This window comes from Leptopilina boulardi, unplaced genomic scaffold, assembly GCF_019393585.1.
Source record: "Leptopilina boulardi isolate dan_hultmark-lab unplaced genomic scaffold, ZJU_Lbou_2.1 LbouV2_266, whole genome shotgun sequence".
NCBI lineage: Eukaryota > Metazoa > Arthropoda > Insecta > Hymenoptera > Figitidae > Leptopilina > Leptopilina boulardi.
In genome coordinates, this window is record NW_026137825.1 from 1,782,613 (window position 1) to 1,809,473 (window position 26,861).

Sequence of the window (26,861 nt, forward strand, 5' to 3'; positions counted from 1 at the left end):
AAAATGTTCATGTAATGAACATCTGAATTTACAACTTGTTTTTCTAATTATACAATAATAAAATGCTTGGTCTGTCCTTCTGTCCTAACTTGAAGTTGGCCTTTTCTGATTTCACGTGTTTTTTTGAATAGTAATCTTATGACGTGTCAAACTTTGACAATTTTTTTTCTCATTTTTGCCAAAGTTGTATAATTGTGTTTCCAAATTTCAGAATAAGTTTCTTTAAAATTCCAAATTCGAAAATTGAATTCACGAAGCAGAAGTACACAACGTTTACCAACGAAATTTTTTTTAAAGATGTATATTGATTCAAAAATTGTATACAAATACAAAAAATTTATGATGAGAAAAAAGATGCGCCAGGAAATTTCGTACAAGATAGTAATTTGAAAAAAATTTATTTTTAAAAATTAATTTTTAAGGTACCAGGGGCCAACGAATACCTATTAAATATTAATTATAAAAACACAGGCCTCGAATCAACTTAAAGACACAAAAAAGTCGTTTTAGTCGATTTATATTCCAAAAAAAAGTGTATCTGTTTTTTATTTTAACAAAAATATTTTACAGATTTTTAAATAAAAACTTTTTTTTAATAATAATTCTTTTCGAAGGGTTAAAGTTGAAATTTTTAGAAATAATTAAATTTCAAAAGATAATGTTAATTTTCAAACAATTATTAAATTTTACAGAACTAAAAATAATTTATCAAACAATTTTTGAAAAACAAATTTTTTAAATTTAATTGAATTTTCAAAGCTTTAAAATTGAGATTTTTGAACTTAATTGAAACTTTAAGTGTTTTGTAATTGAAATTTTAGATGATTTCACTAAAAATTTATTAGAAAATGCGGACAAAATACAATAATTTGAAAATCATTTTTAATTAAAAAAAGGTTTCAGATAGTTGAATTTTCAAAGAATATTATTAAAATGGTTAAAAATAATTGAATTTCCTTAGAGTTATAATTGAAATTATTAAATTTCAAAAAAAAAATTTTCGATGGAAAATTTTAGAAATAATTAAATTTTAGATGCTTTTAAATTCAATTTATTGAAAATTCAATTAATTTTGAATTTAAATTTTTGAGAATAATGAAATTTTATTTGATTTAAAATTTGGAAAATAATTTAATTTCAGTTCATTTTGAATTGAAAATTTTAAGAAATAATTGAATTTTAATTGAAATTTTGGATAATAATTTAATTTAAGTTCATTTTTGATTGAAAATTTGGATAATTAATTTTGAATATAGAAATTTTAGAAAATAATTGAATTTTATTTCATTTTAAATTGAAAATTTTTGATAATTATTTTTTTAATTTTTTTTTACGAGGGAAGTGGAAAATCTGCATAACCCTGGAGGCCTACTTCCAAGTCAGATACCTGTCGCCCGTATTCTCAGGTTATGTGGGGATGACCGCTCTTGTTCTGGTCGATCTACTAAAAACCACACCCTTTTTGAGACTTAAACTCCACTGGCGGAACTGCTATTAGCTTTATACATCGGCAGTGGAATTCTCCTTACCGTTGCTCTCGGTCCTAAATCCTTAACTGAGTGCTAGCGCTAGAAGAAGGAGAGCCATTTAAGGTCTCCCCCGTCCCGCGCGTGCACCCAGCCGAGCAGCAGGATTTCTCCGTGTTAACCTCCTCCTGTCGTCCTCATTACAGTTGTAATGAAGGACTCGACCGGGTCTGGGCTAGAGACTCCTCTAATCTCTCTCTATTTAGTCTTCTGAGATTCCAGGAGGGCTTCTTGCTGCAACCTTGCAGTCTATTGTTCCCTCCCAGATTTTTCTAAGAGACTATAAACTTAATGTACTGGTGGTCGCTCATGGTCGTCTCATCCAGAACGCTCCACTCTCTTATTCTACGAGCCACGCGGGGCGACGCGATTGTCAAATCGATAATTGACCCTGATACCCCGCGCCTGAACGTGAACTCCTGATCCCGGCTCATCACCACTAGATCGTTCGCTGCAACCATATTCGCTTCCAAGGTTCCTCTCCTGTCTAGGCGGCTCTCTCCCCATTCCGGTGACTTGCTATGGAAGTCTCCCGCAATGAGGACATCACCGCCGAAAGCTCTAAGGCTTTCTTCAAGAGCTTGATCCTCGGCATCGAATTTTTTAAAGGGATCGTTTGGGGAGAAGAAGCAGCTGTATATACGTACACCTGCCACCTCTACCCAAACAAACCCCTTATCTGTCTCCAGGAGTCACCAATAGCGATGTCAGGGTTACACACTTGTATACCTGATCTTCCTGATGCATCCTCAAACCAGACAGAGAATCCCGGCTTCCTTTATTGCTTACTGAATAGCAGCACGTCAGCTCCTCTCTCTCTCTGGCAGTCTGCATCAAGAGATCTTACGCGACTCTTTCTTTCCTGAGGTTAACCTGGAGAAATTTTATCTCGGGACTTTAGGCCCTGGAGCAACTTCCAGTAAACTGGGCAAGCCCTGCTTCCTGGAAGGTGTTTCAAATCCTTCATTCCACTTTCGGAACACGTAATGCATTAGGCATCGCCTTTGCATTCCGTCTTCCGGTGGTTCGAACTGCCACACCTCCAGCAAGCAGCTTTCCTGTCAGGGCCAGTGCATCCTCCGGCCAGGTGGCTGAAGCAGAGGCATCTATAGCACCTCTCTACTTCCAACCAGGCACGAACTCTGCAGTTCTTTTTGTTCTTCAGCGATGGTGACGGGGAGCTCTACACTCTCCGTCTCCATCTTTTCTTCTTCACTTCTCTTTTTAAATTTTTTTAAAAATTTTATTAAAAAATGACACGTGTAAAAAAATTAAATCCTTAAAATAATTCCGATAAGTAAAAAAAAATGACTGCTACATAAAAAAAATAATAACATTTTTTTATGGATAAAGTCGCAAACATTGAAAAATTCAAGTATTAGATTAGCTTTCATTGCTTCGTTTCTCTTCTCTACAGATGTTTCAGTTGTTATTTTAAGAGCTACTTGGGATTATTATTTACTTCTTGTGAGTAAAATACTTAATTATATATATATAGTAAATTATTTTAAATATAAAAAAACTACCCCTAAAACTAAATTCAGTAAAATGCATCAATTACAAAAGTTTTTCTTTTAATTGTAATAAATAATAATTAGAAATTAAATTAATAATTAGTCATTCTTTTCAATTCTATAAAAAGAAAAAAAATTACATTCTCAAACTGTAGGGTTGCAAAATTTGACAATTTATTAAATTAAAATATTACACATGTAAAAAAATAAATATTGAAATAAATCTAAAAAGAAAATTATCAACAAAAATGACTACAACATAAAAAAAATAAATAAAAAATATTTTTTTTGATAAAGGCGCAAACAATGAAATATTTACGTATCAACATTTCATTGCTATATTTTTAACATATGCATCAATTTTAAAAGTTTTTTTATGTAAAAAATATGTGTTTTAAAAAGTACTTTAAAAATACAAAAAAAAATCCAAAAAAATTTTCCGCACGATATTACTATCAAATTTTTAGCTATTAAAGATAAAAAGTAATTTTTCTCAATTGACCGTAATGATCCAATTTTTTCAATATGTTTGTAAAAAAAAATTTATAATACATTTTTTATAACCTATTAATTTTTTGAATTGTCACTATGATTTTCGTAATCAGCGTACAAAAATACATAAATAAAGTTTAAATAGTAAAATAGATGTCGTCATGTCGGTAATGTCAATTACTTTAATTTTTTTTGATAAAAAAAATTAAATTTTCAGGTTCACGGATAAGATATCAGAAATTCTAAGAGTACACAGAGATATAATAACGAAACGAGAAAAAACAAACAATATTAAACAAATCGACTCACAATGGAAAATACAACAAATTGGCACTTTCTTTCTGTTTGTCACTACATAACTTATTTTGGTATTTTCTTTTACAACAATCACTTAATAACACTTGAAGAACGATATGAAACTGTTAGCATATTAAATAATTTCTTTGAATATCTCAATAATTCCAATAATAATGAATCGGAGTTGAAACTGAAATTTCTACAAAATGCATTGAAAGAAAGTAATTCTTATGGCGGAAGGGGCAAAAATTATTATAGAGTCGTGCCAATAATGTTCTGATATATTTCATTTACATGTTTTGCGTCAAGCAGTTTATAATAATTTTTGCCCCTTCCGCCATAAGAATTACTTTCTTTCAATGCATTTTGTAGAAATTTCAGTTTCAACTCCGATTCATTATTATTGGAATTATTGAGATATTCAAAGAAATTATTTAATATGCTAACAGTTTCATATCGTTCTTCAAGTGTTATTAAGTGATTGTTGTAAAAGAAAATACCAAAATAAGTTATGTAGTGACAAACAGAAAGAAAGTGCCAATTTGTTGTATTTTCCATTGTGAGTCGATTTGTTTAATATTGTTTGTTTTTTCTCGTTTCGTTATTATATCTCTGTGTACTCTTAGAATTTCTGATATCTTATCCGTGAACCTGAAAATTTAATTTTTTTTATCAAAAAAAATTAAAGTAATTGACATTACCGACATGACGACATCTATTTTACTATTTAAACTTTATTTATGTATTTTTGTACGCTGATTACGAAAATCATAGTGACAATTCAAAAAATTAATAGGTTATAAAAAATGTATTATAAATTTTTTTTTACAAACATATTGAAAAAATTGGATCATTACGGTCAATTGAGAAAAATTACTTTTTATCTTTAATAGCTAAAAATTTGATAGTAATATCGTGCGGAAAATTTTTTTGGATTTTTTTTTGTATTTTTAAAGTACTTTTTAAAACACATATTTTTTACATAAAAAAACTTTTAAAATTGATGCATATGTTAAAAATATAGCAATGAAATGTTGATACGTAAATATTTCATTGTTTGCGCCTTTATCAAAAAAAATATTTTTTATTTATTTTTTTTATGTTGTAGTCATTTTTGTTGATAATTTTCTTTTTAGATTTATTTCAATATTTATTTTTTTACATGTGTAATATTTTAATTTAATAAATTGTCAAATTTTGCAACCCTACAGTTTGAGAATGTAATTTTTTTTCTTTTTATAGAATTGAAAAGAATGACTAATTATTAATTTAATTTCTAATTATTATTTATTACAATTAAAAGAAAAACTTTTGTAATTGATGCATTTTACTGAATTTAGTTTTAGGGGTAGTTTTTTTATATTTAAAATAATTTACTATATATATATAATTAAGTATTTTACTCACAAGAAGTAAATAATAATCCCAAGTAGCTCTTAAAATAACAACTGAAACATCTGTAGAGAAGAGAAACGAAGCAATGAAAGCTAATCTAATACTTGAATTTTTCAATGTTTGCGACTTTATCCATAAAAAAATGTTATTATTTTTTTTATGTAGCAGTCATTTTTTTTTACTTATCGGAATTATTTTAAGGATTTAATTTTTTTACACGTGTCATTTTTTAATAAAATTTTTAAAAAAATTTAAAAAGTCGATATATATATAAAGTATTCATTTTAGGTAAATTTAAAGAATTAATGAAAGTTAAAAATCAAAAATTCACATTTTGTCAATAAAATTTTGCTTTCTCCACGAGAAAGCAAATTTTTTTGCTGATCGTAAAGAGGAAGCAAAATGTTCATGTAATGAACATCTGAATTTACAACTTGTTTTTCTAATTATACAATAATAAAATGCTTGGTCTGTCCTTCTGTCCTAACTTGAAGTTGGCCTTTTCTGATTTCACGTGTTTTTTTGAATAGTAATCTTATGACGTGTCAAACTTTGACAATTTTTTTTCTCATTTTTGCCAAAGTTGTATAATTGTGTTTCCAAATTTCAGAATAAGTTTCTTTAAAATTCCAAATTCGAAAATTGAATTCACGAAGCAGAAGTACACAACGTTTACCAACGAAATTTTTTTTAAAGATGTATATTGATTCAAAAATTGTATACAAATACAAAAAATTTATGATGAGAAAAAAGATGCGCCAGGAAATTTCGTACAAGATAGTAATTTGAAAAAAATTTATTTTTAAAAATTAATTTTTAAGGTACCAGGGGCCAACGAATACCTATTAAATATTAATTATAAAAACACAGGCCTCGAATCAACTTAAAGACACAAAAAAGTCGTTTTAGTCGATTTATATTCCAAAAAAAAGTGTATCTGTTTTTTATTTTAACAAAAATATTTTACAGATTTTTAAATAAAAACTTTTTTTTAATAATAATTCTTTTCGAAGGGTTAAAGTTGAAATTTTTAGAAATAATTAAATTTCAAAAGATAATGTTAATTTTCAAACAATTATTAAATTTTACAGAACTAAAAATAATTTATCAAACAATTTTTGAAAAACAAATTTTTTAAATTTAATTGAATTTTCAAAGCTTTAAAATTGAGATTTTTGAACTTAATTGAAACTTTAAGTGTTTTGTAATTGAAATTTTAGATGATTTCACTAAAAATTTATTAGAAAATGCGGACAAAATACAATAATTTGAAAATCATTTTTAATTAAAAAAAGGTTTCAGATAGTTGAATTTTCAAAGAATATTATTAAAATGGTTAAAAATAATTGAATTTCCTTAGAGTTATAATTGAAATTATTAAATTTCAAAAAAAAAATTTTCGATGGAAAATTTTAGAAATAATTAAATTTTAGATGCTTTTAAATTCAATTTATTGAAAATTCAATTAATTTTGAATTTAAATTTTTGAGAATAATGAAATTTTATTTGATATAAAATTTGGAAAATAATTTAATTTCAGTTCATTTTGAATTGAAAATTTTAAGAAATAATTGAATTGAAAATTTGGATAATTAATTTTGAATATAGAAATTTTAGAAAATAATTGAATTTTATTTCATTTTAAATTGAAAATTTTGGATAATTATTTTTTTAAAATTTTTTTTACGAGGGAAGTGGAAAATCTGCATAACCCTGGAGGCCTACTTCCAAGTCAGATACCTGTCGCCCGTATTCTCAGGTTATGTGGGGATGACCGCTCTTGTTCTGGTCGATCTACTAAAAATCACACCCTTTTTGAGACTTAAACTCCACTGGCGGAACTGCTATTAGCTTTATACATCGGCAGTGGAAGTCTCCTTACCGTTGCTCTCGGTCAAAAATCCTTAACTGAGTGCTAGCGCTAGAAGAAGGAGAGCCATTTAAGGTCTCCCCCGTCCCGCGCGTGCACCCAGCCGAGCAGCAAGATTTCTCCGTGTTAACCTCCTCCTGTCGTCCTCATTACAGTTGTAATGAAGGACTCTACCGGGTCTGGGCTAGAGACTCCTCCAATCTCTCTCTATTTAGTCTTCTGAGATTCCAGGAGGGCTTCTTGCTGCTTGTCGCTCATGGTCGTCTCATCCAGAACGCTCCACTCTCTTATTCTACGAGCCATGCGGGGCGACGCGATTGTCAAATCGATAATTGACCCTGATACCCCGCGCCTGAACGTGAACTCCTGACCCCGGCTCATCACCACTAGATCGTTCGCTGCAACCATATTCGCTTCCAAGGTTCCTCTCCTGTCTAGGCGGCTCTCTCCCCATTCCGGCGACTTGCTATGGAAGTCTCCCGCAATGAGGACATCACCGCCGAAAGCTCTAAGGCTTTCTTCAAGAGCTTGATCCTCGGCATCGAATTTTTTAAAGGGATCGTTTGGGGAGAAGTAGCAGCTGTATATACGTACACCTGCCACCTCTACCCAAACAAACCCCTTATCTGTCTCCAGGAGTCACCAATAGCGATGTCCGGGTTACACACTTGTATACCTGATCTTCCTGATGCATCCTCAAACCAGACAGAGAATCCCGGCTTCCTATACTGCTCACTGAAAAGCAGCACGTCAGCTCCTCTCTCTCTCTGGCAGTCTGCATCAAGAGATCTTACGCGACTCTTTCTTTCCTGAGGTTAACCTGGAGAAATCTTATCTCGGGACTTTAGGCCCTGGAGCAACTTCCAGTAAACTGGGCAAGCCCTGCTTCCTGGAAGGTGTTTCAAATCCTTCATTCCACTTTCGGAACACGTAATGCATTAGGCATCGCCTTTGCATTCCGTCTTCCGGTGGTTCGGACTGCCACACCTCCAGCAAGCAGCTTTCCTGTCAGGGCCAGTGCATCCTCCGGCCAGGTGGCTGAAGCAGAGGCATCTATAGCACCTCTCTACTTCCAACCAGGCACGAACTCTGCAGTTCTTTTTGTTCTTCAGCGATGGTGACGGGGAGCTTTACACTCTCCGTCTCCATCTTTTCTTCTTCACTTCTCTTTTTAAATTTTTTTAAAAATTTTATTAAAAAATGACACGTGTAAAAAAATTAAATCCTTAAAATAATTCCGATAAGTAAAAAAAAATGACTGCTACATAAAAAAAATAATAACATTTTTTTATGGATAAAGTCGCAAACATTGAAAAATTCAAGTATTAGATTAGCTTTCATTGCTTCGTTTCTCTTCTCTACAGATGTTTCAGTTGTTATTTTAAGAGCTACTTGGGATTATTATTTACTTCTTGTGAGTAAAATACTTAATTATATATATAGTAAATTATTTTAAATATAAAAAAACTACCCCTAAAACTAAATTCAGTAAAATGCATCAATTACAAAAGTTTTTCTTTTAATTGTAATTAATAATAATTAGAAATTAAATTAATAATTAGTAATTCTTTTCAATTCTATAAAAAGAAAAAAAATTACAGTGTCAAACTATAAGGTTGCAAAATTTGACAATTTAATAAATTAAAATATTACACATGTAAAAAAATAAATACTTGAAATAAATATAAAAAGGAAATTATCAACAAAAATGACTACAACATAAAAAAAATGAATAAAAAATATTTGTTTTGATAAAGTCGCAAACATTGAAAAATTCATGTACTAGATTAGCTTTCATTGCTTCGTTTCTCTTCTCTACAGAAGTTTGACTTGTTATTTTAAGAGCTACTTGGGATTATTATTTACTTCTTGTAAGTAAAATACTTAATTATATATATATAGTAAATCATTTTAAATATAAAAAGACTACCCCTAAAAGTAAATTCAGTAAAATGCATCAATTACAAAAGTTTTTTAAGTGTAATTAATAATAATTAGAAATTAAATTAATAATTAGTCATTCTTTTCAATTCTATAAAAAGAAAAAAAATTACATTCTCAAACTGTAGGGTTGCAAAATTTGACAATTTATTAAATTAAAATATTACACATGTAAAAAAATAAATATTGAAATAAATCTGAAAAGAAAATTATCAACAAAAATGACTACAACATAAAAAAAATAAATAAAAAATATTTTTTTTGATAAAGGCGCAAACAATGAAATATTTACGTATCAACATTTCATTGCTATATTTTTAACATATGCATCAATTTTAAAAGTTTTTTTATGTAAAGAATATGTGTTTTAAAAAGTACTTTAAAAATAAAAAAAATATCCAAAAAACTTTTCCGCACGATATTACTATAAAATTTTTAGCTATTAAAAATAAAAAGTAATTTTTCTCAATTGACCGTAATGATCCAATTTTTTCAATATGTTTGTAAAAAAAAATTTATAATACATTTTTTATAACCTATTAATTTTTTGAATTGTCACTATGATTTTCGTAATCAGCGTACAAAAATACATAAATAAAGTTTAAATAGTAAAATAGATGTCGTCATGTCGGTAATGTCAATTACTTTAATTTTTTTTGATAAAAAAAATTAAATTTTCAGGTTCACGGATAAGATATCAGAAATTCTAAGAGTACACAGAGATATAATAACGAAACGAGAAAAAACAAACAATATTAAACAAATCGACTCACAATGGAAAATACAACAAATTTGCTCTTTCTTTCTGTTTGTCACTACATAACTTATTTTGGTATTTTCTTTTACAACAATCACTTAATAACACTTGAAGAACGATATCAAACTGTTAGCATATTAAATAATTTCTTTGAATATCTCAATAATTCCAATAATAATGAATCGGAGTTGAAACTGAAATTTCTACAAAATGCATTGAAAGAAAGTAATTCTTATGGCGGAAGGGGCAAAAATTATTATAAACTGCTTGACGCAAAACACGTAAATGAAATATATCAGAACATTATTGGCACGACTCTATTTTTTCACTATGGCAATGTTAATGGATATTTAGCTCAATTAAAAAATGGAAATGATAAGAACATAACAATATTTAAAGAAAATGTGTATCAACATCTGTTGCATAATTACACGAGTAGGGATTATTGTTTTTCATCATTGAGAAATCAAAGTATTAAACTTACTTTACTTGCAATTAAAAAAATTTTTAAACACAACATTTTGCCACTGTTTTCTCATCTAGAGGAAAATGTGAATTTGGATTATAAAAGAAAAAAGCGCGAAACATCAGATGATGATGATAATGATGATGATCATATTGAGGAAATTCCAAAAAAGATTCCTAAATTATCTCATGAACCACAGATAATGCTTACACAAGAGGGAAGTGAAATGCATAAAGAAATGTTAGATCTTCTGCGTGATTTTAAGATAGAGGGAATTTCTTTTAGTATGAGAAACAGTTATTTCAAACAGAAATTATATGATTTAGCTGTAATTCAAAGTAAATCTCATAAAGACCCAATCGGTGATTTATGGTGTGTTCAAACTACAAATTCAGAAACAATTGCTAATTTTTTGTTCGGTTTAAAAAGAAAATTGTTCCATTTTAATGATGTAACTCTTTTGCAAAGAGAAATTCCAACATCATCATTATCATCATCATCAGTTGACAATAATAACGAATTGGAGCAATTTTCCTCTTCGAAAACAATAGAAATTCGTTATCATTTAAAAATTGATAAAAACAGTGGTATTATAGATTTATATTCATTTTCTCAGTCTAACGAATTCCAAGACGAGTATATTACATTTAATGATAGACAATTTTGTGTAAAAAATACTTTCTTTACTAATCATAGGAAAATTTTAAATATTGAATTAATAAATTTTGGTCAATGGCCAAAATCAATGAAAACCGAAATTACTTATCTCGACAATTCTAATAGTATTGTGAATAATGAAAGAATGGAAAGAGTGAAAACAGTTGCAAATTTTTTCACACAAAATATACCATTGTTTACGATAATGAAAGCAGAAGACTTTCTGATGAATTTCATTTTAAGAATTAATACCATGGGTGATGTGCCAAGTTATGATCAGTTTGCGAAGGATTATTATGATAACTTAGAGATTTTGCCTTCTTATAAAAATTTCGAAATAGAAAATAAGTTTCACATTAAGGATGTAATATTTTATGATAAATTAGATTACATTTATACATTGGAGGAAGCAAACAAAAAAATTAAATATTTATATGGTTCTCATTATATACTGAATGTCAAGGAGATATTTGAAAATTATAAATTATTATCCCTTCATTGGACTCTGCGATTTGAAGATTATTATACATTGTATTTTGTGATTAAAATAAAGGCACAATTACTCATTCATTTTTTCAGATATGAAGCTGCAGTTTATAGATTAGGTCTTCGACAATGTTCTAAAAGTGAGGCGCAAAATCCAATTAGACTTTATAAACTTTATATATTGGAGCAGAAAGATTTAGAATATTTTGAGTCAGTAAAAAATAAAAATAGTTATTTTAAATTAAAATCGCTTCCAAAGTTTTACATAAATTTTTTTGTTGCTATAACACAAGATACGAATTTGGCATTAGATAATTCTGAAAAAAAGCGAGTTATTTTAGAAATTACATTAAAAAATCAAGCGGCTATTGTGAATATCAATTTTGGTGGTTTATATTCTACAAATCCATTTTATATTGTAACATCTTGCCTATTCCTTAAGGTTGCGGATATACATAAAGGAACAACTGTTACTGGAGAAGAAGAATGGTTTATAAAATTGCATGACAATGATATGTCAGAAGAAAAGAGAATGGTTTGTATGGCGAAAAAACTTGTGGAATTATTTTCAAATGATGTATAATATTTTTCAGATTAATAAGTGCAATAATTGAAATTGAATAATTATTATATTTACTGTTATATTCTAATGTAAAAAAATTATTTTAAAGAAATATATAAAAATATTATAATACAGTTAAACATTGTTAAAATATATTTGAAGCACACATCTATACACAAATTCCAATGTCTGATGAGCTGTGTCCGCAGCTAAAATGCATTTGACATTGAAATAAATTAATAAATTAATTAATTTCTACAGTAAAATTGACTTGAAAATACTTCTTATTTAAAATTAATAATAAACCTTATAAACTATATAGAATTTACATTAGATTTTAATTTCTTCGGTTTTTTCCTTATTCTACGTTCAAATCCAATTAGTGACTTAATACGTAAGTATTCTCGTAAATTTGATCTAAAAGATTTTTTATACCAATAAGTTTCCGTCTGATAGAGGCTCAACTATATGTTACAAAAATTTTAATTCTCAATTGAAAAAAATTAATAAAATAGACAATATATAATAATTAAAAAAAAATTGTTTCAAAAAAAATAAAACAAGATAAATTGCTAAAAAAAGAATTGATTTTTTGCTTCCTGGTGGAGGAAGCTTTGTAATCCTTTCGTTTATAAAACTTTTCAAAGTGGCGGAAACAAATTTTTTTCTTTATAGAAACATGTTATATGAGATCCTGATCAATTGTCCGGATGTATGTATGTGTGTGTGTGTGTGGATCCCTTTTTTGTTTAGCAGATAACTTTAACAGGTTTTAATGGATTTAGATAAAATTTAGTAGGCTCATTTATCATATTAATATCTCAAATCTGACTAAAGGATTTTGAAAAATTCCTAAAAAAAAAAAATTTTATGGTCTTTTTTCCAAAAATTTTTTTGAATCGAAAAAATTTTTAAATAGAAAAATTTAAGGTTATATATAATAAAATCGTATTCTTTACGTCAAGACGAATCGGTCGATATATATATATAAAGTATTCATTTTAGGTAAATTTAAAGAATTAATGAAAGTTAAAAATCAAAAATTCACATTTTGTCAATAAAATTTTGCTTTCTCCACGAGAAAGCAAATTTTTTTGCTGATCGTAAAGAGGAAGCAAAATGTTCATGTAATGAACATCTGAATTTACAACTTGTTTTTCTAATTATACAATAATAAAATGCTTGGTCTGTCCTTCTGTCCTAACTTGAAGTTGGCCTTTTCTGATTTCACGTGTTTTTTTGAATAGTAATCTTATGACGTGTCAAACTTTGACAATTTTTTTTCTCATTTTTGCCAAAGTTGTATAATTGTGTTTCCAAATTTCAGAATAAGTTTCTTTAAAATTCCAAATTCGAAAATTGAATTCACGAAGCAGAAGTACACAACGTTTACCAACGAAATTTTTTTTAAAGATGTATATTGATTCAAAAATTGTATACAAATACAAAAAATTTATGATGAGAAAAAAGATGCGCCAGGAAATTTCGTACAAGATAGTAATTTGAAAAAAATTTATTTTTAAAAATTAATTTTTAAGGTACCAGGGGCCAACGAATACCTATTAAATATTAATTATAAAAACACAGGCCTCGAATCAACTTAAAGACACAAAAAAGTCGTTTTAGTCGATTTATATTCCAAAAAAAAGTGTATCTGTTTTTTATTTTAACAAAAATATTTTACAGATTTTTAAATAAAAACTTTTTTTTAATAATAATTCTTTTCGAAGGGTTAAAGTTGAAATTTTTAGAAATAATTAAATTTCAAAAGATATTGTTAATTTTCAAACAATTATTAAATTTTACAGAACTAAAAATAATTTATCAAACAATTTTTGAAAAACAAATTTTTTAAATTTAATTGAATTTTCAAAGCTTTAAAATTGAGATTTTTGAAATTAATTGAAACTTTAAGTGTTTTGTAATTGAAATTGTAGATGATTTCACTAAAAATTTATTAGAAAATGCGGACAAAATACAATAATTTGAAAATCATTTTTAATTAAAAAATGGTTTCAGATAGTTGAATTTTCAAAGAATATTATTAAAATGGTTAAAAATAATTGAATTTCCTTAGAGTTATAATTGAAATTATTAAATTTCAAAAAAAAAATTTTCGATGGAAAATTTTAGAAATAATTAAATTTTAGATGCTTTTAAATTCAATTTATTGAAAATTCAATTAATTTTGAATTCAAATTTTTGAGAATAATGAAATTTTATTTGATTTAAAATTTGGAAAATAATTTAATTTCAGTTCATTTTGAATTGAAAATTTTGGGAAATAATTGAATTTTAATTGAAATTTTGGATAATAATTTAATTTAAGTTCATTTTTGATTGAAAATTTGGATAATTAATTTTGAATATAGAAATTTTAGAAAATAATTGAATTTTATTTCATTTTAAATTGAAAATTTTTGATAATTATTTTTTTAATTTTTTTTTACGAGGGAAGTGGAAAATCTGCATAACCCTGGAGGCCTACTTCCAAGTCAGATACCTGTCGCCCGTATTCTCAGGTTATGTGGGGATGACCGCTCTTGTTCTGGTCGATCTACTAAAAATCACACCCTTTTTGAGACTTAAACTCCACTGGCGGAACTGCTATTAGCTTTATACATCGGCAGTGGAAGTCTCCTTACCGTTGCTCTCGGTCCTAAATCCTTAACTGAGTGCTAGCGCTAGAAGAAGGAGAGCCATTTAAGGTCTCCCCCGTCCCGCGCGTGCACCCAGCCGAGCAGCAGGATTTCTCCGTGTTAACCTCCTCCTGTCGTCCTCATTACAGTTGTAATGAAGGACTCGACCGGGTCTGGGCTAGAGACTCCTCCAATCTCTCTCTATTTAGTCTTCTGAGATTCCAGGAGGGCTTCTTGCTGCAACCTTGCAGTCTATTGTTCCCTCCCAGATTTTTCTAAGAGACTATAAACTTAATGTACTGGTGGTCGCTCATGGTCGTCTCATCCAGAACGCTCCACTCTCTTATTCTACGAGCCACGCGGGGCGACGCGATTGTCAAATCGATAATTGACCCTGATACCCCGCGCCTGAACGTGAACTCCTGATCCCGGCTCATCACCACTAGATCGTTCGCTGCAACCATATTCGCTTCCAAGGTTCCTCTCCTGTCTAGGCGGCTCTCTCCCCATTCCGGTGACTTGCTATGGAAGTCTCCCGCAATGAGGACATCACCGCCGAAAGCTCTAAGGCTTTCTTCAAGAGCTTGATCCTCGGCATCGAATTTTTTAAAGCGATCGTTTGGGGAGAAGTAGCAGCTGTATATACGTACACCTGCCACCTCTACCCAAACAAACCCCTTATCTGTCTCCAGGAGTCACCAATAGCGATGTCCGGGTTACACACTTGTATACCTGATCTTCCTGATGCATCCTCAAACCAGACAGAGAATCCCGGCTTCCTATATTGCTCACTGAAAAGCAGCACGTCAGCTCCTCTCTCTCTCTGGCAGTCTGCATCAAGAGATCTTACGCGACTCTTTCTTTCCTGAGGTTAACCTGGAGAAATCTTATCTCGGGACTTTAGGCCCCGGAGCAACTTCCAGTAAACTGGGCAAGCCCTGCTTCCTGGAAGGTGTTTCAAATCCTTCATTCCACTTTCGGAACACGTAATGCATTAGGCATCGCCTTTGCATTCCGTCTTCCGGTGGTTCGGACTGCCACACCTCCAGCAAGCAGCTTTCCTGTCAGGGCCAGTGCATCCTCCGGCCAGGTGGCTGAAGCAGAGGCATCTATAGCACCTCTCTACTTCCAACCAGGCACGAACTCTGCAGTTCTTTTTGTTCTTCAGCGATGGTGACGGGGAGCTCTACACTCTCCGTCTACATCTTTTCTTCTTCACTTTTCTTTTTAAATTTTTTTAAAAATTTTATTAAAAAATGACACGTGTAAAAAAATTAAATCCTTAAAATAATTCCGATAAGTAAAAAAAATGACTGCTACATAAAAAAAATAATAACATTTTTTTATGGATAAAGTCGCAAACATTGAAAAATTCAAGTATTAGATTAGCTTTCATTGCTTCGTTTCTCTTCTCTACAGATGTTTCAGTTGTTATTTTAAGAGCTACTTGGGATTATTATTTACTTCTTGTGAGTAAAATACTTAATTATATATATATAGTAAATTATTTTAAATATAAAAAAACTACCCCTAAAACTAAATTCAGTAAAATGCATCAATTACAAAAGTTTTTCTTTTAATTGTAATTAATAATAATTAGAAATTAAATTAATAATTAGTAATTCTTTTCAATTCTATAAAAAGAAAAAAAATTACAGTGTCAAACTATAAGGTTGCAAAATTTGACAATTTAATAAATTAAAATATTACACATGTAAAAAAATAAATACTTGAAATAAATATAAAAAGGAAATTATCAACAAAAATGACTACAACATAAAAAAAATGAATAAAAAATATTTGTTTTGATAAAGTCGCAAACATTGAAAAATTCATGTACTAGATTAGCTTTCATTGCTTCGTTTCTCTTCTCTACAGAAGTTTGACTTGTTATTTTAAGAGCTACTTGGGATTATTATTTACTTCTTGTAAGTAAAATACTTAATTATATATATATAGTAAATCATTTTAAATATAAAAAGACTACCCCTAAAAGTAAATTCAGTAAAATGCATCAATTACAAAAGTTTTTTAAGTGTAATTAATAATAATTAGAAATTAAATTAATAATTAGTCATTCTTTTCAATTCTATAAAAAGAAAAAAAATTACATTCTCAAACTGTAGGGTTGCAAAATTTGACAATTTATTAAATTAAAATATTACACATGTAAAAAAATAAATATTGAAATAAATCTGAAAAGAAAATTATCAACAAAAATGACTACAACATAAAAAAAAATAAATAAAAAATATTTTTTTTGATAAAGGCGCAAACAATGAAATATTTACGTATCAACATTTCATTGCTATATTTTTAACATATGCATCAATTTTAAAAGTTTTTTTATGTAAAGAATATGTGTTTTAAAAAGTACTTTAAAAATAAAAAAAAAATCCAAAAAACTTTTCCGCACGATATTACTATAAAATTTTTAGCTATTAAAAATAAAAAGTAATTTTTCTCAATTGACCGTAATGATCCAATTTTTTCAATATGTTTGTAAAAAAAAATTTATAATACATTTTTTATAACCTATTAATTTTTTGAATTGTCACTATGATTTTCGTAATCAGCGTACAAAAATACATAAATAAAGTTTAAATAGTAAAATAGATGTCGTCATGTCGGTAATGTCAATTACTTTAATTTTTTTTGATAAAAAAAATTAAATTTTCAGGTTCACGGATAAGATATCAGAAATTCTAAGAGTACACAGAGATATAATAACGAAACGAGAAAAAACAAACAATATTAAACAAATCGACTCACAATGGAAAATACAACAAATTTGCTCTTTCTTTCTGTTTGTCACTACATAACTTATTTTGGTATTTTCTTTTACAACAATCACTTAATAACACTTGAAGAACGATATCAAACTGTTAGCATATTAAATAATTTCTTTGAATATCTCAATAATTCCAATAATAATGAATCGGAGTTGAAACTGAAATTTCTACAAAATGCATTGAAAGAAAGTAATTCTTATGGCGGAAGGGGCAAAAATTATTATAAACTGCTTGACGCAAAACACGTAAATGAAATATATCAGAACATTATTGGCACGACTCTATTTTTTCACTATGGCAATGTTAATGGATATTTAGCTCAATTAAAAAATGGAAATGATAAGAACATAACAATATTTAAAGAAAATGTGTATCAACATCTGTTGCATAATTACACGAGTAGGGATTATTGTTTTTCATCATTGAGAAATCAAAGTATTAAACTTACTTTACTTGCAATTAAAAAAATTTTTCAACACAACATTTTGCCACTGTTTTCTCATCTAGAGGAAAATGTGAATTTGGATTATAAAAGAAAAAAGCGCGAAACATCAGATGATGATGATAATGATGATGATCATATTGAGGAAATTCCAAAAAATATTCCTAAATTATCTCATGAACCACAGATAATGCTTACACAAGAGGGAAGTGAAATGCATATAGAAATGTTAGATCTTCTGCGTGATTTTAAGATAGTGGGAATTTCTATTAGTATGAGAAACAGTTATTTCAAACAGAAATTATATGATTTAGCTGTAATTCAAAGTAAATCTCATAAAGACCCAATCGGTGATTTATGGTGTGTTCAAACTACAAATTCAGAAACAATTGCTAATTTTTTGTTCGGTTTAAAAGGAAAATTGTTCCATTTTAATGATGTAACTCTTTTGCAAAGAGAAATTCCAACATCATCATTATCATCATCATCATCATCAGTTGACAATAATAACGAATTGGAGCAATTTTCTTCATCGAAAACAATAGAAATTCGTTATCATTTAAAAATTGATAAAAACAGTGGTATTATAGATTTATATTCATTTTCTCAGTCTAACGAATTCCAAGACGAGTATATTACATTTAATGACAGACAATTTTTTGTAAAAAATACTTTCTTTACTAATCATAGAAAAATTTTAAATATTGAATTAATAAATTTTGGTCAATGGCCAAAATCAATGGAAGCCGAAATTACTTACCTCGACAATTCTAAAAGTATTTTGATTAATGAAAGAATGGAAAAAGTGAAAACAGTTGCAAATTTTTTCACACAAAATATACCATTGTTTACGATAATGAAAGCAGACGACTTTCTGATGAATTTCATTTTAAGAATTAATACCATGGGTGATGTGCCAAGTTATGATCAGTTTGCGAAGGATTATTATGATAACTTAGAGATTTTGCCTTCTTATAAAAATTTCGAAATAAAAAAAAATAAGTTTCACATTAAGGATGTAATATTTTATGATGATATAGATTACATTTATACATTGGAGGAAGCAAACAAAAAAATTAAAGATTTATATGGTTCTCATCATATACCGAATGTCAAGGAGATATTTAAAAATTATAAATTATTATCCCTTCATTGGACTCTGCGATTTGAAGATTATTATACATTGTATTCTATGATTAAAACACAGTCACAATTACTTCATCATTTTGTCAGATTTGAAGCTGCAGTTTATGGACTGGGTCTTCGACAATGTTCTAAAAGTGAGACTCACAATCCAATTATACTTTATAGACTTGATATATTGGAGGAGAAAGATTTAGAATATTTTGAGTCAGTAAAAAATAAAAATAATTATTTTAAATTAATATCGCTTCCAAAGTTTTATGAAAATTTTTTTGTTGCTTTAACACAAGATACGAATTTGGCATTAGATAATTCTGAAAAAAAGCGAGTTATTTTTGAAATTACATTAAAAAATCAAGCGGCTATTGTGAATATTAATTTTGGTGATTTATATTCTACAAATCCATTTTATATTGTAACATCTTGCCTATTCCTTAAGGTTGCGGATATACATAAAGGAACAACTGTTACTGGAGAAGAAGAATGGTTTATAAAATTGCATGACTATGATATATCAGAAGAAAAGAGAATGGTTTGTATGGCGAAAAAACTTGAGAAATTATTTTCAAATGATGTAAAATATTTTTCAAATTATTAAGTGCAATAATTGAAATTGAATAATTATTATATTTACTGTTATATTCTAATGTTTAAAATTATTTCAAAGAAAAATTTAAAAATATTATAATACAGTTAAACATTGTTAAAATATATTTGAAGCACACATCTATACACAAATTCCAATGTCTGATGAGCTGTGTTCGCAGCTAAAATACAATTTAACATTGAAATAAATTAATAAATTAATTAATTTCTACATTAAAATTGACTTAAAAATATTTCTTATTAAAATTAATAATAAACCTTATAAACTATATAGAATTTACATTAGATTTTAATTTCTTCGTTTTTTTCCTTATTCTACGTTCAAATCCAATTAGTGACTTAATACGTAAGTATTCTCGTAAGTTTGATCTAAAAGATTTTCTATACCAATAAGGTTTCGTCTGATAGAGGCTCAACTATATGTTACAAAAATTTTAATTCCCATTTAAAAAAAAATTAATAAAATAGACAATATATAATAATAAAAAAAAAATTGTGTCAAAAAAAATAAAACAAGATAAATTGCTAAAAAAAGAATTAATTTTTTTCTTTAATAATAGATATAAACTTAAGAAAAATCTTACAAATTTCTATTTTTATAGAATGAACCATTTTTTCTTATTAAATTAAATCATAAATTATTTTATCAGCTGTAATAGAAAATCATATTCAGCATTAGGGTCAGTCGGGGTAAATCTGAACGCTAATTATTTCAGCTTAATTAAAATTTTTAAAAATAAGTTCGATATGAGAATTTTTACCTCAGATCCTCTTGAAGAGATTCTAAGTATTATCCCATTTTTTGTTTGTTAATTAGCAACAGCATAAACAAAGATAATAAGTATTGCAAAAAAGATTGAAAATCAAAGATGACACTCTTTCAGTATTTTGTCTCCTATTTGAAGAAAAAGAAGCTAAAAATTCATTTTATTATTTATAATTGTTTGTTATGAATACTAGAACAGAAACTATTTTCGATTTTTGCCTTCTGTAAAATTTTATTAATAATATCAGACCGTTCGTATTTACCCAAGAAAATTGGAAAACTGGGGTAAATCCGAACGGTATTTTTAATAATTTTTTTTTACATCAAAGCCACACAAAATTGTTTTTATTTGATTACACTATTATTTTAACATTATAAAAGTACATAGAAAAAAGTTTTTCTTTCTATACGTATCCTCGTTAGTAATTAATAAGCAGAAACTTAATCTCTGTTCTCTCGAACGAGTGTTTCAATTTTTTTGCCAAATGGTTTGTTGAAAAAAGTTTTTCAGGATCTTAATAAAATTTGGTATTCTACGGTTTTTGGGGTCGCTAATTACCAATTTGAAGTCAGTTTTTCAAAATTCAAAATGGCGGACGAGAATTAAAAAATTCATTGGATTCGCTCGAAAATTGTTACTCGGGGTGTTTCAGGGTTAGCAAATTTGATCAGTTTTAAAAATAAGTTTTAGGAAAGTCCGCCATTTTGAATTTAAAAAATTTGACTTTTATTTTTGTATTTACATTCAATCACTCCAAAATACTTTCTGTAGCAAGTTTTGCAAAAATCCGTTATGATTTGATAAAGTTATTGAAGGTTTTAATTGTGTAATGCATTTTAATTTTTAACCTGTTTGATTTTTGTATTTATATATGATGCATTATTACATAATAGGTTTATTATCGTATTTTTTTTGAGTTTTTATATAAGTTTAACAATTGCAATACTTTAAATTTATTTTCCCTAAGATTTTTCTGAAATACAGTGGCGTTCGTATTTACCCCCATATTTTAGGAAAGTTGCAAAGTATCGAGGTAAATACGAACGCTAAGTTTCCTGCGATTGTAATTTATCAAAAATTTTTTCTACCCCATAAAATTGTTCTATGGAAGTAAAGTAACAACTTCATGCACCAGAATACCGGAAGTATTTTTTTTTTAAAGAAAAAACTTATGTTATTGTTGAAACTTACTAAAAGCGTTCGGATTTACCCCGGTTGACCCTATATATTATAATTAATCAAATTTTAACATTTTTTTTTCTTTTGTCACACTATATTTCGTCTTTTACATATATAGTATTAACATTTACGAACATTTTTCTTTTATCTTGATTTTAACACTATTTTTCTAACTAGAGTTTCGCATGAGAAAAGTAATTTTTATGGAAATGGATTTTTCTAATAAAGACCTTCTTTTTTATATGAGAATAAAAAAAACCGTATATATCTAAATATACACTTTTCTTGTTCTTGAACTTTGATATTATTAATCAAATGTGTAATAAAAAAATATTCAAATTACATTAAAGTAGTTAAAAATAAATTATTTTCTTCAAATTAAATATTCAATAGAAAATGTTAAAAAGAAAAGAATATAGAAAATAAACATAAGTTATGAAATTAATAACTCATTACAAAATATATATATATATATATACGCATATTGATTAATTATTTATTAATGAATTCATAAATCGTCAGGTTTAAATATAAAAATTGTTTTTGGACATAAATAATATTTTTTTTTATAAACTTTTTATTTCACATTTAAAAAAAAAATTAATAAATAATTCACAAGTAATTTGATAAATATTATTAAAAGAAAATTGTAGGGGAAAAAAGGGATGAGGAGGGGGGGGGTTGAGAAATATCTCACAAAAACGAGATAAGTTGTCGGCGTAGTTAAATTGGAATTTTTATAGCTTCGTGTGCTTTTTTTCTTCTTCGTATTTTTATTAAAGTTAAGAACTGAGGCATTGTCCTCATTTTTAAAAGAGGGAGTTTGGCGAAAGTTGTTTTGCCCGCGCTAAGAGAGGTCTGGATGAATATAAAGTTTGCACACTGAATGTCGTCTCGCGTCACGGATGAAACTTGCCAGAAATTTTCATTTAATAGTCTGTACAAGCTACTTAAAAAAAAATGTTTTTTTTTTTATTTCCACTTCTAGATTCGCGAATTTATTAACTATTTTTTTACTCTTATTAAATAATTTTCACAACTTTCTTTTTCAAGTACAAAAGTAGAAGGAAAAACAAAAGTTTTAATATCAAACTAAAATTGTTTAAAAATTTTAAATTAGTTTTCTTTATTAATTAAAAAATTGAAATAAAAATTTGTATTTTTCATTAAATTTTTATTTATTTTAAATATAATAATTTACGTAATTGAATAAATATTGAGTTTTTAAACTATTTTTTGAAAAATTAGAATTTAATTAAAGAGAAGATAATTTTTTTTTTTTATAAAAGCAAGGTAAAGAAGATTTCTATTCAATGAAAAGTTTCCGGATATTTTCTGTAGATGGCGAGAGTTAACACTGTCTGCCCAAACCTCATTTTTACTACTGAATTTCTATCTTCTCTATGTATATGTATATTATGACAAAATTGTAATCGATTGAGTGTAAAAGAAAAATATAACGAATGTCATTACAAGAAAATTTCTTAAATTGGAAAAAATTATTATTGATTTTTATTATCTGCGAAATATTTCATAAAATTTTTAATTTATATAATTGAAAAAAAGGGAAAAATATTAAAAATTGTAATCAAAATGAAAATATCATAAAACATAACCTTCATCGACCTTCAGCCAATTTTTGGAAGTATTTCATACTAGATAATGAATAATTTTTTACTATAATGCAATGTTTATTATAACCTGCAGAATGTAAATTGAAAACTACAAAGATCCAATGTTTGGAAGTATTTCATATTCGATCATGAATAATAATTTTTTGTGCCAAAATATTTGGGAATTTGAAAACTACAAATATTCAATTTTTAATAATAATAATTTTTTATTTGCTACTGAATTGGAGAAAAATTAAAAGTTTAATATTTTATTTTTGCCAAATAAAATTTGTAATTGAAATAATATATTTCTTTCTTTGAGATGCAAATATCTTTTTATTTAATAAAACAAATTTACAATCATATTAAATAAAACAATACAAATTGACATAAAATTTTTTAATAAAACTTCTTTATTCATTCATTTGTATTTAGAGAAAAGCTAATAAAAAATTATATTATAAAATTGAATTATAAAAATACATTTCTATATAATGAATAAAACAAAAAGTTTATTTATTCACAATAAATAAGAGGGAGAAAAAAATTTATATATAATTTCAGGTCACCAAAAAATATACATGTATAGGAAGTTTTATTCTTATATATATATATATATATATATATTCGCGTATTAAAATAATGAAGCAGGTCAAGTGGACGCGAAAAATTGAGAAGAATTTTAAATGAAGAAACGTGATACAAATAGGGCGAGGGGGTTGAAAAAAGAAGAAAAAGAAATAAGTAAAATCAAATTAAGACAGGACAAACCCGATGAACAAATATTGAAAAGCTTTCCAAATAATTACTTCGCATCAAGCGCGCAAAATCGATTCATTTGTCATTCCAGTCGTAATTGAAAAACTCTCTCTCTCTCTCTCTCTCTCTCTCTCATCGAAATTAGACTCTTTCGACGTTTTAAAAATTTTCAACTGATTTCTATATAAACAATAAAAATTAAATCTAGAATTAATTTTTAAAAGTTCAATTGAAATTATTAATTACAAATAAAGTGAATAACGGATGTTTAACAAATACAGTGAAAAAAAAAGATCTTCAGCCAATTTTTGGAAATGTTTCATACTAGATAATGAATAATTTTTTATTACCTGCAATTTTTTGTACCTGCAGAACAAAAGTTGTAAACTTTTTTCCAAAGAAGTTTGGAAGTATTTTCATATTAGATTTTAAATAATTTTTTGTCCCGAAATATTTAATGTAGATTTCCATTTTACTTACACTTTAATTCCTCAAACTTATAATTATAACTTAAAAAATGATGATTAATCACAAATTTAAAAATTACAAAAATTAAATTAATTATTTAAATGTAATTTATGAATTAGTAATTAAAATTAGTTATTAAAAAGTGTAAAATTTATTCATGTACAATTCAAAATTATTCCCTTTTTAATTTAATTTTTTTTTGTAGATTTTGCTTTTACCCCAATTTTTGCAGACTTAAATTTGTTTTTGAATATAAGAAAGGAAAAAGTCAAAAATCGTCCTTGGTCGGTATTGTGTGTATACAGGTATTCAAATACTGAAAATTTTTGCACATATAGCAAATGTGAATTTCGTTGTATTTGTATATATATATATATATATATATATATATATATGTATGTATATGCACAATGCATCCAGGAATATATTATTTGAAACGGAGGCATGCCACACACGTACGGGAAACGGATATTCGATGGTAGAAACGCCTCGGCAAGCTATCTTGTGAGTCGATAAATCGTTTTCCGACTTTCTGTGTACCTAAAATAGTTGCATCCAAAATATACCCTCTTCTTATATACAACTCTTTCTGTTCAATATTCACAATCTATATAGTATAAGAGTAAACTTTTTTTTTTATTTTTTTTTAATCTTTTTGATATTATGTTCATATACATGCGAATTTGTGTTTTCTTTTTTGTCATCACAAAAAACGGTTATCAAAAGTTTAAAGGTCAAATAGCGGAAAAATTTCCTATATAAACATGTGACCTGCATTTTTTTTTGTCGTTTGCAATTTCACTGGCAGAAATGTAGGGAAATTAGCTTGTATTCGATTGACCTTAACCTATGCAAATGTACCAACTTCTGGTGAAATACGATTATTACGCGTTTTAAAATCAACTTTTTCTGAATAAAAAAAGAATTTTTCTCTCTCTCTCTCTCTCAAAAAAAAATGATATAAAAAAATTCTTTTTTTTCTATTTGCTACTGATTTTGATGTTCTGATTAGAAAAAAAGAAATTGGTATATATAAAAATCCAAAGCACGCATTTTTGTATTTAGATGCAAAAGAAGAATAATAATAATAATGTCAGAAAATCTCATCCCTAGGGAAAAAAGGATTAGTAGATTATTGAGAAAAGAAAAAAAAAAGAAGAGGGTTTTATACCTTCGTCATCCCTTATTGGCCAGACACGTCAAGTTGCTTCTTTTTCTTGAATTTGCCACACAGGGAATTTTGTCGACAAACTGTCAAGAACACGAATATAAATCAGAAAGTAAATTTCTTTTCGAAAATTTCACTTCTTATTTTCTTTTTACTCAATCAAAAAAAATAGTTCAAAATTCATTTTTCGAATTTAATTAATTGTTACATTTTTTAATTTCACATAATTAAAAAAAGGGAAAAATATTAAAAATTATAATCCAGGTAAATCATAAAACATAATCATCGACCTTCAGCCAGATTTTTGGAAATGTTTCATACTAGATAATGAATAATTTTTTATTACCTGCAATTTTTTGTACCTGCAGAACAAAAGTTGGAAACTAATAAGAATCCAATGTTTGGAAGTATTTTCATACTAGACAGTGAATAATTTTTTACTACCTGCAATGTTTATTATTACTTGCAGAATGAAGATCCAATTTTTGGAAATATTTCACACTAGATCATGAATAATAATTTTTTTGTGCTGAAATTTTTAGGAAGTTGAAAACTACAAATATTTAATTTATTCAATAATAATAATAATTTTTTATTTACTGCCAAAATATTTGGGAAGTTGAAAATTACAAATATTTAATTAATAATCATTTTCCTTTTATCGTGAAAGTAATTGTAATAATTGTCAAAAAAAATTAAAATTTGAAATGCAATAAATGTCTAAAATTTGTCCTATAAAAATAAAAGAAAAAAGTATCGCGATAGCTCGCAATTTGTGTTACATGTACAAAGCTTTTATTTATCGATCAATTCCCCTATATCCATTTATCCCCCGAAACCGTAATAAAGTACTTTCACTCATGAATGCCAAATCCATAAAACAGCATTAACCAATTCTTTTATTTCAATTTCCATTTTGTATTAAAGATAAGAAAAAAAAATGTTTTCTAATCATAAACGAATATTATTTATTTTAAAATTTAATATTATTATTATTATTATTATTATTATTATCATTATTATTAATGTATTTATTAATTAATTTCAAAATTAATATCCGAATTACAATTTTTTTTTTGAAATTAAAAATTTATTTTTTCATTAAAACTTTAAAAATGTATTTTTCTTAATTGCGAAGATTTAGAGATGTAAGATTAAGTTATTTTCTAAAAGTCAAAGTGGGTTTAAATTTTAATTTCAAAAGAATAGGGAATCAAAAAGTTAAAAAAAAAAAAAGAAAGATTTCCCTTCGTAATAATTATCGGAAATGATTGAGAAAAAGAAAAGTTTTCTTAACTCAGCTTTCTTTCCGTTGGGATGGG

The 26,861-nt window shown here is 27.1% G+C and overlaps 1 protein-coding gene across 18 annotated transcripts; it reads left to right on the forward strand.

Annotated features, from left to right (window-relative positions):
- Positions 1–2,859: 2,859 nt before the first annotated feature.
- On the forward strand, positions 2,860–19,804 carry LOC127281169 (uncharacterized). Of its 18 annotated transcripts, XM_051304754.1 has the most exons (4): positions 8,378–8,508; positions 16,247–16,530; positions 17,283–19,116; positions 19,419–19,618. In XM_051304754.1, exons 3-4 carry the CDS (start codon positions 17,376–17,378, stop codon positions 19,433–19,435), a joined length of 1,758 nt encoding a protein of 585 aa, XP_051160711.1. In that variant the 5' UTR covers positions 8,378–8,508; positions 16,247–16,530; positions 17,283–17,375; the 3' UTR covers positions 19,436–19,618. The 18 variants fall into 18 exon arrangements, with proteins under 18 accessions (XP_051160694.1, XP_051160701.1, XP_051160697.1 ...); XM_051304737.1 differs by lacking the exon at positions 8,378–8,508 and adding an exon at positions 2,860–2,993 and having other exon boundaries at positions 17,283–19,804; XM_051304744.1 differs by lacking the exons at positions 8,378–8,508; positions 16,247–16,530 and adding exons at positions 2,874–2,993; positions 8,696–8,965 and having other exon boundaries at positions 17,283–19,804.
- The last annotated feature ends 7,057 nt before the right edge of the window (positions 19,805–26,861 follow it).

Excerpts from the sequence above, each read along its gene's own strand:
- LOC127281169 (XM_051304737.1), top strand. The coding sequence starts at position 17,376 with ATGGAAAATACAACAAATTTGCTCTTTCTTTCTGTTTGTCACTACATA.